Source organism: Eriocheir sinensis, chromosome 19, assembly GCF_024679095.1.
Source record: "Eriocheir sinensis breed Jianghai 21 chromosome 19, ASM2467909v1, whole genome shotgun sequence".
NCBI classification, from domain to species: domain Eukaryota; kingdom Metazoa; phylum Arthropoda; class Malacostraca; order Decapoda; family Varunidae; genus Eriocheir; species Eriocheir sinensis.
In genome coordinates, this window is record NC_066527.1 from 2,858,391 (window position 1) to 2,874,053 (window position 15,663).

Consider the following 15,663-nt stretch of genomic DNA (forward strand, 5'->3'; position numbering starts at 1 on the left):
GGGCGTCAGGTCAGGGCAGCACACAGAGGCGTCAGGCGGGCAGTCAAGAGCGTAGGGTAGCCCGCAGGGCGACACGTGGTGACGGTTTTTGACTTTTTGTAGCGACGGGCTGCAACGTTGCCAAAACCACTCTCGCGCTGATGCCATATCGAGCATCACTCGTTTAGTTAGCGTCCAGCAATTACTGGTCTACGAGCATTACTGGTCTACGAGCATTACTGGTCTACGAGCATTACTGGGCTACGAGCATTACTGGTCTACGAGCATTACTGGTCTACGAGCATTACTGGGCTACGAACAATTACTGGTCTACGAGCATTACTGGTCTACGAGCATTACTGGGCTACGAACAATTACTGGTCTACGAGCATTACTGGTCTACGAGCATTACTGGGCTACGAACAATTACTGGGCTACGAGCATTACTGGACTACGAGCATTACTGGTCTACGAGCATTACTGGGCTACGAGCATTACTGGGCTACGAACAATTACTGGGCTACGAGCATTACTGGGCTACGAACAATTACTGGTCTACGAGCATTACTGGTCTACGAGCATTACTGGTCTACGAGCATTACTGGGCTACGAGCATTACTGGGCTACGAGCATTACTGGTCTACGAGCATTACTGGTCTACGAGCATTACTGGGCTACGAGCATTACTGGGCTACGAGCATTACTGGTCTACGAGCATTACTGGTCTACGAGCATTACTGGTCTACGAGCATTACTGGTCTACGAGCATTACTGGTCTACGAGCATTACTGGGCTACGAGCATTACTGGTCTACGAGCATTACTGGTCTACGAGCATTACTGGTCTACGAGCATTACTGGTCTACGAGCATTACTGGTCTACGAGCATTACTGGTCTACGAGCATTACTGGGCTACGAGCATTACTGGGCTACGAGCATTACTGGGCTACGAGCATTACTGGGCTACGAGCATTACTGGGCTACGAGCATTACTGGGCTACGAGCATTACTGGGCTACGAGCATTACTGGGCTACGAGCATTACTGGGCTACGAGCATTACTGGGCTACGAGCATTACTGGTCTACGAGTATTACTGGTCTACGAGCATTACTGGACTACGAGCATTACTGGTCTACGAGCATTACTGGTCTACGAGCATTACTGGGCTACGAGTATTACTGGTCTACGAGCATTACTGGGTTACGAACAATTACTTGACTACGAGCATTACTGGTCTACGAGCATTACTGGGCTACGAGCATTACTGGTCTACGAGCATTACTGGTCTACGAGCATTACTGGGCTACGAGCATTACTGGTCTACGAGCATTACTGGGCTACGAGCATTACTGGGCTACGAGCATTACTGGTCTACGAGCATTACTGGTCTACGAGCATTACTGGGCTACGAGCATTACTGGTCTACGAGCATTACTGGGCTACGAGCATTACTGGTCTACGAGCATTACTGGTCTACGAGCATTACTGGTCTACGAGCATTACTGGTCTACGAGCATTACTGGGCTACGAGCATTACTGGACTACGAGCATTACTGGGCTACGAGCATTACTGGTCTACGAGCATTACTGGTCTACGAGCATTACTGGTCTACGAGCATTACTGGTCTACGAGCATTACTGGTCTACGAGCATTACTGGGTTACGAACAATTACTGGACTACGAGCATTACTGGGCTACGAGCATTACTGGTCTACGAGTATTACTGGGTTACGAACAATTACTGGGCTACGAGCATTACTGGGCTACGAGCATTACTGGTCTACGAGTATTACTGGGTTACGAACAATTACTGGGCTACGAGCATTACTGGTCTACGAGTATTACTGGGTTACGAACAATTACTGGACTACGAGCATTACTGGTCTACGAGCATTACTGGGTTACGAACAATTACTGGACTACGAGCATTACTGGGCTACGAGCATTACTGGGTTACGAACAATTACTGGGCTACGAGCATTACTGGTCTACGAGCATTACTGGGCTACGAGCATTACTGGGTTACGAGTATTACTGGGCTACGAGCATTACTGGGTTACGAACAATTACTGGGTTACGAGCAATTACTGGACTACGAGCATTACTGGGTTACGAGTATTACTGGGTTACGAGCATTACTGGGCTACGAGCATTACTGGGTTACGAGTATTACTGGGCTACGAGCATTACTGGGTTACGAACAATTACTGGGCTACGAGCATTACTGGTCTACGAGCATTACTGGTCTACGAGTATTACTGGTCTACGAGCATTACTGGTCTACGAGCATTACTGGGTTACGAACAATTACTGGACTACGAGCATTACTGGGCTACGAGCATTACTGGGTTACGAACAATTACTGGGCTACGAGCATTACTGGTCTACGAGTATTACTGGTCTACGAGCATTACTGGTCTACGAGCATTACTGGGTTACGAACAATTACTGGACTACGAGCATTACTGGGCTACGAGCATTACTAGGCCACGAGCAATTACTGGACTACGAGCATTACTAGGCCACGAGCAATTACTGGACTACGAGCATTACTGGGCTACGAGCATTACTAGGCCACGAGCAATTACTGGACTACGAGCATTACTAGGCCACGAGCAATTACTGGACTACGAGCATTGTGGGCCCATTAAGAAATCCTGCCAGCAGAATAGGCTGAACGTAAAAAAAGAATGTCCTTCCTAGTAAACTAAGAGTTTCCATGCAGTGTGTGCCGCAAGATAGAAGTTGTGGGTGTAGATCCAATGTACCTGTGGGACTAAACACCACTGCCTTGCCAAATAAGAGGGTGACAAACCCACGTTCGACTCCCTTTGTCCACTCAATCTCTGAATATGTATTTCCTGTTTTTCACATCATTCAAGATTCCCTGAAACTTTTCATAAATTGATGAATAAACAGATAAGTAAATAAATATGTGTTTTTACATCTGCCTATCTATTTATTTATAGCTATCTATCTATCTATACATACATACATACATTCATACATACAAACAGCGGGGAGGCGGTGGCTGAGTCGTCAGAGTAACGGCCCCGTGTTCAGGAGGACGCGAGTTCAATCCCCGCCCGGTGCCACCAAGCTGGGATTTTTCAGCCGCCGCCGAGTGGCTTAAAACTACCCACATGCTGTCCAGAAGATCACCTATCAACCCGGACTCTAGATTCTAGGATCAAAGATGAGCTCTGGGAGGGCAGCATGAGCCAATGCAAGATGGCGCCACTATAAACACTCGCCTGCGCCAGAACGGGCTGGGCCGACCATCAGGACCCACCGGAAAGAAGCCTTGGACCGACCATCAGGATCCACCGGGAAGAAGCCTACCAGCGCAATAGGCCGCAATGTAAAAAAAAAAAAAAAAAAAAAAATACATACATAGATACATACATGTGTGTGTATTCATTAAGTCATTTAGTAATTGTTTTTTGCCAAAAGAGTTCAACCAACGGATAATTAAATATTTTTAGAAAGCCCTTTGGGAGGGCGTCAGGACGCAGAGATGTTTTTTTTTTCTTTAGCAACAATAGTTTTCCTCGATGAACCGTTTGTCTCTCAATTTCACTCCGTTCTTTTCTCTTTTCCAAAGCACCGCCCAACTAACATCTATGGTTCACCCACGCCCCGCCCACTCGGGGCAGCCACCACACGACGGTTTGCAGCAAGGCTTGTGTGAGTACCACCGGTCTCCAAGAGCCGCTGTGTCTGCAATACGTGCACAGCTAACTCGGCACGAAGATGTTTTAATTCAATCTGAACTTCCAAAGATTATGTATTATACATCTATTTTCACCATGAATCATTTTGCGAGTCAGAATGCTGATGTTTCTTTGATAGTGTGAAGATAAAACACTTGTACCTTCCCGGGATTCATTGGAGTGTAGGAGTGGGTCACGCAACGAACGCGGGCTGATCTGACGATCTGACTTTATTGTCTGTGATTGCTGACAGTATTTGTTGTACGTGTCTCTGGTGTTGCGGTCTGACGAATAACGGTTCATTTGAAAATCTGTTTCACAAATCAGCTATGTTATAGTTATTACATTCAGGGTGACTAAGTTTCCGTATATCCCATATCTGATACATGAACGGCATCCTCAGAAAAACCCAAACACGTAAAACGAGATAACAGCTGATACTACGACGTATTGCCTCTCGACGCCACTTATTGGCTGCCGCATACATCCTTACAAATATTATCTAAGGGAGTTCATCAAACTAAGGAAAACACACTATTATCTATAAACCCTCAAACGTAAGACCTTGAGCTCGGTGTGTGGCACACTTGAAAAAAATAATACAAAACGAAACGAGGGCCCCACCTATTATCACCTAAAGTAGTATGACCAGCACGCACTCGACAGTAGTCATTCTTTGCCCAAGTCTCGTCCAGTCAACACCACGGCTAACAGCACGTGAGTAGCTGAGGGCGTGACAAACAAGCGTTGCTACAAGGGGGAGAAGGTAAAACATCGGAAAAACTTCATTATATATATATAATTATATATATATATATATATATATATATATATATATATATATATATATATATATATATATATATATTTTTTTTTTTTACGTTTTTGCCTATTGCGCCGGTAGGCATCTTCCCGGTGGGGCCTGATGGTCGGCCCAAGGCTTCTTCCAGGTGGGGCCTGATGGTCGGCCCAGCCTGTTCTGGCGCAGGCGAGTGTTTATAGTGGCACCATCTTGCATTGGCTCATGCTGCCCCCCGGAACTCGTACTTGATTCGCTTGGACGGCTTCCTCTAGAGTCCCGGTTGATGGGTGGTCTTCAGGACAGCATGTGGGTAGTTTTAAGCCACTCGGCGGTGACCGAAAAATCCGAGTGGTAGCGTGAGGATTCGAACCGCGTCGTCCATCACGCGGCGAATGTGGGTCCAGTACGCTATCACTTCGGCCACCGCCTACCCAATATATATATATATATATATATATATATATATATATATATATATATATATATATATATATATATATATATATATATATATATATATATATATATATATATATATGGTCAAACTCTTTCGTCTCTGCCCATCAACATCTACCTTTCCTTCCTGCTGGAAGTACGCCTTCGTAGAGCCTGTGCCTAAGAAGGGTGACCGTTCCAATCCCTCAAACTATCGCCCTATAGCTTTACTTTTCTGTCTATCTAAATCTTTTAAATCAATCCTTAACAGGAAGATTCAAAAGTACCTCTCCACTTCTAACCTTCTATCTGATCGCCAGTATGGGTTCCGCTATGGGCGTTCTACTGGCGATCTTCTTGCTCTCTTAACTGACTCTTGGTCATCCTCTCTTAGCCGTTTAGGTGAAACTTTCTCTGTTGCGCTAGACATATCGAAAGCCTTCGATAGAGTCTGGCACAAGTTTTTGCTTTCTAAACTGCCCTCTTTCAGATTATATACCCCTCTCTGTTCCTTTATCTCCAGTTTCCTTTCCGGCCGTTCTATCTGCGGTGGTAGACGGTCACTGTTTTTCCCCTAAACTTATTAACCTGGTAACAGGGACAGGCCAAGTTTGTGCCATGATATAAACCCCCAAAAATAGATGATACATAATCTGATCACAAATGCTTTGATATGTATTATGAAATGGTTTGTGTGAGTGATGATTTTTTCTCATTTTTCTCGCTTAGAGGGATCATTAAGAAACATGATCCCCGCTGCTACCGGGTTAACAGTGGTGTTCCACAGGGCTTTGTCCTATCATCCACTCTCTTCCTGTTATTCATCACTGATCTTCTTTCCATAACAAACTGTCCTGTCCACTCATACGCCGACGATTCCACTCTGCATTATTCAACTTCTTTCAATAGAAGACCATCCCAACAGGAAGTACATGACTCCAGACTGGAGGCTGCAGAACGCTTAACCTCAGACCTTGCTATCATTTCCGATTGGGGTAGAAGGAACCTTGTGTCCTTCAATGCCTCAAAAACTCAATTTCTCCACCTATCAACTCGACACAATCTTCCAAACACCTATCCCCTATTCTTCGACAACACTCAGCTGTCACCTTCTTCAACACTAAATATCCTCGGTCTATCCTTAACTCAAAATCTTAACTGGAAACTTCACATCTCCTCTCTCACTAAATCAGCTTCCTCGAGGTTGGGCGTTCTGTATCGTCTCCGCCAGTTCTTCTCCCCCGCGCAGTTGATATCAATATACAGGGGCCTTGTCCGCCCTCGTATAGAGTATGCATCTCACATGTGGGGGGGCTCCACTCGCACAGCTCTATTGGACAGAGTGGAGTCTAAGGCTCTTCGTCTCATCAGCTCTCCTCTTCTTATTGATAGTCTTCTACCTCTTAAATTCCGTCGCGATGTTGCCTCTCTTTCTATCTTCTATCGATATTTTCACGCTGACTGCTCTTTTGAACTTGCTAACTGCATGCCTCCCCCCCTCCCGCGGCCTCGCCTCACACGACTTTCTAATCAAGCTCATCCCTATACTGTTCAAACCCCTTATGCAAGAGTTAACCAGCATCTTCACTCTTTCATCCCTCACGCTGGTAAACTCTGGAACAATCTTTCTTCATAAGTATTTCCTTCTGCCTACGACTTGAACTCTTTCAAGAGGAGGGTATCAGGACACCTCTCCTCCCGAAATTGACCTCTCTTTTTGGCCACTCCTCTGTACTCTATTCAGGAGCAGTAAGTAGCGGTTTTTTTTCATTATTGTCTTCTATTTTTTTCACGCCCTTGAACTGTCTCCTTTTCTGTAATATATATATATATATATATATATATATATATATATATATATATATATATATATATATATATATATATTCTCTCTCTCTCTCTCTCTCTCTCTCTCTCTCTCTCTATATATATATATATATATATTATATATATGTGTGTGTGTGTGTGTGTGTGTGTGTGTGTGTGTGTGTGTGTGTGTGTGTGTGTGTGTGTGTGTGTGTGTGTGTGCACCAGAGCTTTCAGAAACATCGCTGCATTCATTTGATCCTTTAAATGAGTGTGACAGGTAAGGAATTCTCGTAATTAATCAGGTAATTAGAAACACCGTTACTAATACAAATAAAATAAACTCGAGTACTAAGAACATTCAAGATTACTTATAAAAATACAGTTACGACAGATGAGATATGTAGCATAAATAAAGGTAACCAAAGTCATTAAAATAATAATCTTAAAAATTGAGGTGCAACGTTGTATGATCAGTGCACTACAACGAGAAGCTGAAACAGTGGGTTGAGATGATAGTATGCGGGCAGCGATACCTCGAGAACACAGCAGGTCCGCTGACGTGGACTTGTCACCGATGGTGGGTTTGTTGAGGTGTGTGTGGAGTGTCTCCATGATGGGTAAGGCCGCTCGAAAATGAGGTTTACCTATGACCGTAAAGGAATCCTGTGGAGTGAGTGGTCGGGCGTGTGTGCGTGCTCTCTAATAGCACTGAGGGATGGTTTGGTGATTTAGCTGCCTGTTCGGGGTGAGGCTCCGAAGTGTTCGTGAATACCTGTTACGCCCGGCGGCTGTCACACGTGTAACTGTAAATCACAGAAGACTAGGTGCATGAGTATTTTATCCTTAGTGTGGAAGAAGGATTGTATGGTTTTGTTTGGGTAACAGGAACGGATGACCTTGAGGAGTTTGTTCCTTAAATGCAGGCTTTGCGGGCCCCTGTACACTATTGGGAAGTAGACAATGTGGCGCGAAGCGGTGATTAGAGGAGGACCGTATGGTTTAGAGTTTTGTCTATAACTTTATCAACAAATGGGATAGGGTAGCCGTTGTTACATAATACATTATTATGTGTACAGTAACTGTTCATGATGGAGGCTGAAATAATTGGAGCAAATATGATAAATGCGTGTTGTTAGTGTGGTGATTAGGCTTCTTTTATAACTTTATGGGAGGATTGACGTGTATAGTGTGCACAGACCCGTGAAAGTTGGTTTACGATAAACGCTAATAGTGAAGCCGTCTTTACACTTCTTTATATTAACATCTAAGAGGGATAAATGGTGATCTCTTTCTCACTCCGCGGTAAATTCGATATTGGGATGCTTCGAGTTTAGGCGTTCAAGAAACAGAAATAAGGTCAGGGGATTTAAAAGTGAGAAAAGTGTCGTCTACGTATCTTCGATAAAGAGTAGGCTTAAAATCAGACGGGCAGTCTTTTAACCAGTTTCGTTCGTGATGGCATAAGAAAATGTTACTCAGGGTCGGACCCAGCGGGTTACCCTTTGCCAATTTGCTTATAACAGTCGTTATTAAAAATGACTTTGCAGTCTTTTGATGCCGTCTAGTAATTTTCGGAAAAAAGTTCTGTCGTACTCCATGCTGGCCTCTTATTACAGGCACCAGTCTGGTGGCTCGCCTCTTATTACAGGCACCAGTCTGGTGGCTGGCCTCTTATTACAGGCACCAGTCTGGTGGCTGGCCTCTTATTACAGGCACCAGTCTGGTGGCTGGCCTCTTATTACAGGCACCAGTCTGGTGGCTCGCCTCTTATTACAGGCACCAGTCTGGTGGCTGGCCTCTTATTACAGGCACCAGTCTGGTGGCTGGCCTCTTATTACAGGCACCAGTCTGGTGGCTGGCCTCTTATTACAGGCACCAGTCTGGTGGCTCGCCTCTTATTACAGGCACCAGTCTGGTGGCTGGCCTCTTATTACAGGCACCAGTCTGGTGGCTGGCCTCTTATTACAGGCACCAGTCTGGTGGCTGGCCTCTTATTACAGGCACCAGTCTGGTGGCTCGCCTCTTATTACAGGCACCAGTCTCGTGGCCTCTTATTACAGGCACCAGTCTGGTGGCTGGCCTCTTATTACAGGCACCAGTCTGGTGGCTCGCCTCTTATTACAGGCACCAGTCTGGTGGCTCGCCTCTTATTACAGGCACCAGTCTGGTGGCTCGCCTCTTATTACAGGCACCAGTCTGGTGGCTCGCCTCTTATTACAGGCACCAGTCTGGTGGCTCGCCTCTTATTACAGGCACCAGTCTGGTGGCTCGCCGCTGTATTTTCTTCACGGCCTCAAATGTCTTCTTCAGGGATGGTGACCATGCCTGAACTGCATACTCTAGAGGAGGGGCTGTTATTAGGGCTTTGTAGAGAATGACGAATGTGTCTGTGCTGAGGAAGTCATGGAGCTGTTGGTGAGGTCCATCACTCTGTTTACTTTCTGGATTATTTCGCTGACATGGCTTTGTTGTTTCTGCCTATCGCAAGGTGTCAACGCGCTGTCCTGGGGGAAGCCTCTGGCTCTTGTTTTCTCCTCGATGTGCGGCCTGTGAATATAACAATCAAGGGCGTCAGGAAATTTTGTCGGGAAGCCTTTGCTAGAGCCGCTGTGGTTCCCGTTTATATTTAGCAAGTTTAAGTGACCAGCAATGAGTATGTGACTGCCTACTTTGTGACAAGCTTCCTCTATCATGGAAGTATGGTAGAGACATGCTAATCGACTGTACGAAACTTAACAAGTAAACATGTAATCTCTCTCTCTCTCTCTCTCTCTCTCTCTCTCTCTCTCTCTCTCTCTCTCTCTCTCTCTCTCTCTCTCTCTCTCTATCTCTCTCTCTCTCTCTCTCTCTCTCTCTCTCTCTCTCTCTCTCTCTCTCTCTCTCTCTCTCTCTCTCTCTCTCTCTCTCTCTCTCTCTCTCTCTCTCTCTCTCTCTCTCTCTCTCTCTCTCTCTCTCTCTCTCTCTCTCTCTCTCTCTCTCTCTCTCTCTCTCTCTCTCTCTCTCTCTCTCTCTCTCTCTCTCTCTCTCTCTCTCTCTCTCTCTCTCTCTCTCTCTCTCTCCAGGTCATGCTTCGTACAGCGACGCTCAGTGTGTGCCGGGCGTGGGGCGGCGTCTCCCTGAGGGCGCCCGCCGCCACCATCACCACGAGCACGCGCGTCGATCACTTCGTCTCCGAGACCTCGTTCACCCTCGCCGAGCCCGCCGAGTGAGTCATCGCGAGAGGGATTCATAACTAAGGTGTCTTGGGAGTGTGCTTTAAGACTTTCAGAACAAGAAATGCCTTTTTTGTGTGGGTTGTCTTATAAGAAAATCCAGAAGCGTCGAGAAAAATAAAATTCATTTTTTTACATACTGCAGTTTGAGTAGTAATGAAACGTCATGAATCCTTACACACACACACACACACACACACACACACACACACACACACACACACACACACACACACAATGACTGCTGATTCAGTAGTTCCATCAATTTCTTCAGCTCCTAAGAGGAGGCTGGAGGACTTCCTCCCTCGCACAGTGCAGCAACATACGCAACAACTTGAGGTCGTCAGTATAGTAACCCCGCTCTGTCTCCCCTCCACAGCGAGCAGGCTTTGATGTGGAGGTTCCCGGCGGACGACAGGACGCAGGCCATGATGGTGAGTGTGGAGCACGGCCTGAGCCAGACCAGCACCATCACCCTCAACTCCAAGGCGCCCATCACCCCTGACCTGATGGAGGCGGCGCTCGGCCACGTCTACGAGTAAGAACATAAGAACATAAGAACGTAAGGAGTCTGCAAGAGGCCGGTTGGCCTATACAAGGCAGCTCCTGTAATCCTAACCCCATCTTACCTCACTATCCATGAATTTATCCAACCTCTTCTTGAATGTATCTATGGTATTGGCACCCACAACATGACTGCCAAACCTGTTCCATTCATCCACCCCTTTATTGGTGAACCAATTCTTGCCTGTGTCTTTGCTGAATCTGAATTTGTCTAACTTGAAACCATTGCTACGCGTCCTACCTGGCTCTTTTACCACCAGAACCCTATTGACATCCCCTTTATTAAAGCCCTTCATCCATTCATAGACCTCGATAAGGTCTCCTCGCAACTTTCGCCTTTCTAGAGAGTGTAGATTTAAATGGCAGTTTTCCTCTTAGGCAGATGCTGAGTAGTCTGTTGATGCACGGTTTCTGACTCGTATGAATGCATTTATGCTGACCTCATACATGGTCTTAACGCCCTTTAATTCCTCCTACAGCAAGATCGCGTCACTCAGACTGTGCCTCCGACAGCGTCAAGGGCAGCTGTGGCTCGCTGACATGCCGCAACGCAAGCTGGATTTTCAGGTACTGCACCTTTAAGAATTATGATGTAAAATGCATTATGACAAGCCTCCACCCTCGTATCTTGCTGACAAGTAAAACTCAAGCTTGAATATTATGCTGGCAAACCAATACTAAATACGGACCCTTCTCTTCCAGGTGGTAAGCGGAACAGACTTTGAGGAGGAACATGCCGCCATAGAAAAATCACCGTTCAACCTCCACGAGGGGCCGCTGTGGAAAGCTCGGCTCATGCCGTGCCCTGCCGACGCTCCTTGTGCTTTCCCCGAGGTGAAGGCAGCCTTCCCACATCACTGTCACCTCTTCGTATCCGCCAACCACGCATTCAGTGACGGCGTGGTAATGATAACAATGAAGAATCTACTTCTCGGCATCCTCGACAGCCTCCTCGAGGGCTCGCCCGTAGACACCACGCCGGTCGGGGAGCTCCGTGACAGCGTGGAGGTCAGAGAAGAAGAAAAGAGGATTAAGGCCGAACTGGAAAGTGATCCTGAGAGGCTTACGGAGGCCCTCAGAAAACTTTCAATGAGCAAACATCTTCCCCTGCTCATGGAAGCTTATGGCGTCCCAAATGAAGCACACGAAGCAAATCAATCTACGAAGTATCTGCAGCCGGTGCTCCTCGACAATCAGATGATAGAGAAGATCGCCGCCAAGTCTCGCTCCATTGGCGCCACCCTCAACTCCTGCTTCATTGCTGCCTTGAACGTGTCCATGATGGAGTTGGCGCGCGAGGGGGGGTTGGAAAGAGACGTTTATAACCTTTCCACAAGACACCCCGTCGATAGCCGCCGACTAATGAAGGGCGTTAAGAGCCTTCCCCTTGGCTTCCACGCCATGCCCATCTCGCAGTACACCTCCACGCCACGTGATGTAAAGAAAGACTTCTGGCAGTACTTGCAGCGCCTGGACACCGAGCTCCGCGAGAAGCTGAGCAAAAACTACATGTGTGAACAGAGGGTGCTGGAGGCGATGCTGAAGGCGCAGGGATTCACGCTCGAGGCTACGTCCAGTCAATCTCCGCCTGTCTATGACTGTGACTACATTTTCTCAAACCTTTACTCTCCGAAGGCCTCTCCACAGCAAGGCGTGGGCAAAAATGTTCAAATAACAATGGAGGGCAACTACATGAGCGTTCAAAGCGAGAAAATTGCTGTGGGACAAGCTTTGTTCTCCTCCCGCGGCAAGGCCCGCCTCCAGGCCGCTTACTCCACAGCGGCCATTACCAGGAGTGTGGCTGAGAGGATTCTTCAGAAAAACGTCGCCATGCTTCATGATATCTCCAGAATGGTGGATTAATGGTAACTGTTCTCCTGAGGAGTTATGGCTTAGTAGTGAAAAGCCTTATCTAGCCTTACTATGACGTGAGTTGACGTTGACAATTCGAATGTTTTGATTAACTTGTAATGACCCGCCCGACGCGGAAAAGCCCCCATAATCCCGCTTGGCAGTGGGGCGCCGAGCCCTCCACCCGGAGGGCAGGGCGCGTGCCTTCCGCCTGGCTGGTGGAGAGTTCGGTAACCGGCGTCGGAGTTTCATATTTCCTCCTTCTCGGACTAAATCAGTTTAGTGTTCCGTGACACTGAGATGTCGTGTTTGATGAAAAGTGCCTTCCATCAGACACATACAAAAGCTGATACGATAGGTCAAAGGTAGTATCGGCTAAGTAGTGATTGGCCTTACTATGACGAGGAATGACGCTGATGTTCCGAATGACTTCGACAAGTATTTGTATTGTGACGTAGGTTACCCAAGCTTAGTCTATGGAACAGCCTTCGAGTCTTCGTCGCTTCGGTCCGGCAGGTTCTTCTTTCAGGTTCAGTGTTACAATAACTTGAACGTCTCCAAATTCCTTTACACTATACTTGCACTTCTTTGCATGGTGATTCTTGCTGGATTGAGGTATTTACTAGCGGAAAATTCACAAAAATGACCAGACCAGCATACTTGATTTGTTTTAGATCACACTGATACTTTCCGGCTATCAAAGTTTACTCTTAAGCGTTATTCTTTTTCAAAGTTTCTTGCTCGACTCTCGCTACTCGGCACTAATGCTGTCGCAGCTCGCCCACTCCGCTATTGTAGCAAACTGTCCATTGACTTTTGTAGACTCACCTAACAAGACTATTTCCAGAGAGAGACGGACTGAATGTAGCTACCAGGCGGCGAGAGGCCGTGGGCTGCTCCACCGGCTGGGCCGCGTGTTGACCGAGACCCCGCAGCGGCCGGGCTCGTTTTCACATAAGTGGTACTGTATGTATACAAGCGACGGCTGTGGTGGCAGCTGTGACGCAAGACTCCTTTCCACACCGATTCATGCTGCGTCAATTCAGAAAGAATTATGTTTGTTTGCAGGACAATAATTTTCTTTGTAGCATTAGCAGATTTTTTTTTCTTTTTTTTTAAGTATAGTTTAATTGAAGGAACTTTCTCATTACACCCGAGGGAGAAGCAGGCGGGTTGTGGCCCTCACGAACCTCCACAACAGCCAGACGCTGCTTCTGGAGCTAAAAGACTGTCGAGCATGGATACTGTCCGATGAACCAAGACCCATAGAAGACAGGAACAAACCGCGCCCTCCTACCCCGCGTGCTGCTGACGTCAGGTGCCCTTCACATAGCTCCGCTCCGCACTGTCATACACTGGAATTTTCCATCTATAGGTTATTATCAGCATTTCCAGTAATATTATCACCCAGTTATATTACACATTTATTTTCTTTTATTATTGTACATTATTTGTGAAAACAATTAATTACAAAGGTTGGAAGTATGAACAAAATTACGCGCACTTTCATATTTTGTAAGTAAAGTCACACCAGGGTGACAACTGGTTAAGAACTATGAATTATGTTCATTATATTTACCCGTGACATCTCAAGTAATGGACGGCGGACTCTTGATTTTGCAACGCCCTTGTCTTTAAGCCGCGAATTTTGGAAAATCAACCACTTTGGTGCGAATCGCCATAACTCCCTTATTTCTGGGGCTACAAAAATGTTTTTGGTATCAATCGACGGCAAAATAGAAGGGCTATGTTTTTAATAAGCGACCGGGCTCAAAAACCGACTCTAAAGGGTAAAACATCGAATAAAAATCGACTCTGAAAAAAAATTGAGTTCCCAACCTTGAAACCCACTCATTTTTTTAGAATTTTAAAAATCTTAATTAACAAATAATTTAGCCCTACCGATGTGCTTTCCAATATGATGCATAACATTTCCCTACTCCCAATAGTTTCGTCGCTAGAGCTCGAAACGTAAACCCTTTTGAGAGCGATTTTGACGAACTCCAGACACTGCCATTTTTGTCTAGTGTGGCATTGCTATTGCCTCTAGAAGGCTGTAATTTAGCATGTAGCCTCTCTTGGCAATGTAGTTTGACCAGCTCGAAGGATTTTTTGATAGCTCGATTCCAAGTTTGTCGTCGAGCCGTCACAAAATAGCCTGTTTTCGGCCCTTTTGCCGTCGATTGATACCAAAAACATTTCTGTATCCCCAGAAATAAGGGAATTATGGCGATTCACACCAAAGCGGTTGATTTTCCAAAACTCACGACTTAATGACCGGGCTGGGCCAAGTGTCCGGTCCATAGTGTAGGGTTCACTGTATCTACACATCAATTAAAGATACATCTACTTTACCATTTTTGTAATTTTATTCGTAACTTTTCTTATTAATGATGTTAAACTGAATAAATTCCTCTTCATGATACGAATTCCCCCAAAAATGTTCTTCAACGAACAAAGTATGTGATGACTTCATGAAGTAATGACACAAGCTAGGAAATGTCTGAAACAGGCCCTGCCATCACTCCCTTACCAGGTTTAAGAGACTACAGCCGCCTGTGGAACCAGCTTGTTCGCCACACCGACCTCCACCATCGCGCGTCACTTCAAGACTTCAAGCGGGAGGTGAACAGCTGGATTAGGACTTCTAGGCAGTAATTCAATGTGTGTCTTGTATGTAGCTATAGATAGATGAAGATTAAAACTTTCAACTTTAGCACAATCTTCTGTAAGCCCTGTTTATAAAGAGAGAGAGAGAGAGAGAGAGAGAGAGAGAGAGAGAGAGAGAGAGAGAGAGAGAGAGAGAGAGAGAGAGAGAATATATGAGGTACATTAATTCTTAGCAGGTGTCACCAGCGATAGGGTCACAGGGCCCACGAAGCTTGAGCTATTCTTTCAAGTATCGTAAATTACCTGTGTTTCTCTGGGACTGGTAACATTTACACTTCAATCCAATAAGTGAGATTATTGTTAATAAAAGTGTAGCTGATCATTCTCCTTGTTTTATTTATATGTAAACGAGAGAAAATAAATGCCGTGCGGAAGCTTATCCTCATCAAAAATCGTTTTTGCATGAAAGCCCTGCGAAATCAATAAGAAATGGGCTCTTTGAAAAATTCTTTTTACATTACAATATTTACTGAGTACCTGCCGCGGGTGTATCAGTGTCGCCTTCGGCGAAATTTATCAAAAACATTAGGGCGTCAGGCATCTCAAAGATGTCCGTGTGCGACACTGGCTGCCGTCCAATAGTCTTTCCCTCCACCCACAACTCCTCCACTTGATCCTCTTGCGAC

At 45.9% G+C, this 15,663-nt stretch overlaps 1 protein-coding gene across 3 annotated transcripts; it reads left to right on the forward strand.

Annotated features, from left to right (window-relative positions):
* The first annotated feature begins 4,264 nt into the window (after positions 1–4,264).
* On the forward strand, positions 4,265–15,359 carry LOC127000512 (uncharacterized). Of its 3 annotated transcripts, XR_007754257.1 has the most exons (6): positions 4,265–4,411; positions 9,803–9,945; positions 10,332–10,490; positions 10,996–11,083; positions 11,219–13,742; positions 14,904–15,359. XR_007754257.1 is itself a non-coding variant. In XM_050864246.1 (5 exons), exons 2-5 carry the CDS (start codon positions 9,806–9,808, stop codon positions 12,377–12,379), a joined length of 1,548 nt encoding a protein of 515 aa, XP_050720203.1. In that variant the 5' UTR covers positions 4,265–4,411; positions 9,803–9,805; the 3' UTR covers positions 12,380–15,359. The 3 variants fall into 3 exon arrangements, 2 of the variants coding, with proteins under 2 accessions (XP_050720203.1, XP_050720204.1); XM_050864246.1 differs by having other exon boundaries at positions 11,219–15,359; XM_050864247.1 differs by having other exon boundaries at positions 4,293–4,460; positions 11,219–15,359.
* Positions 15,360–15,663: the final 304 nt, after the last annotated feature.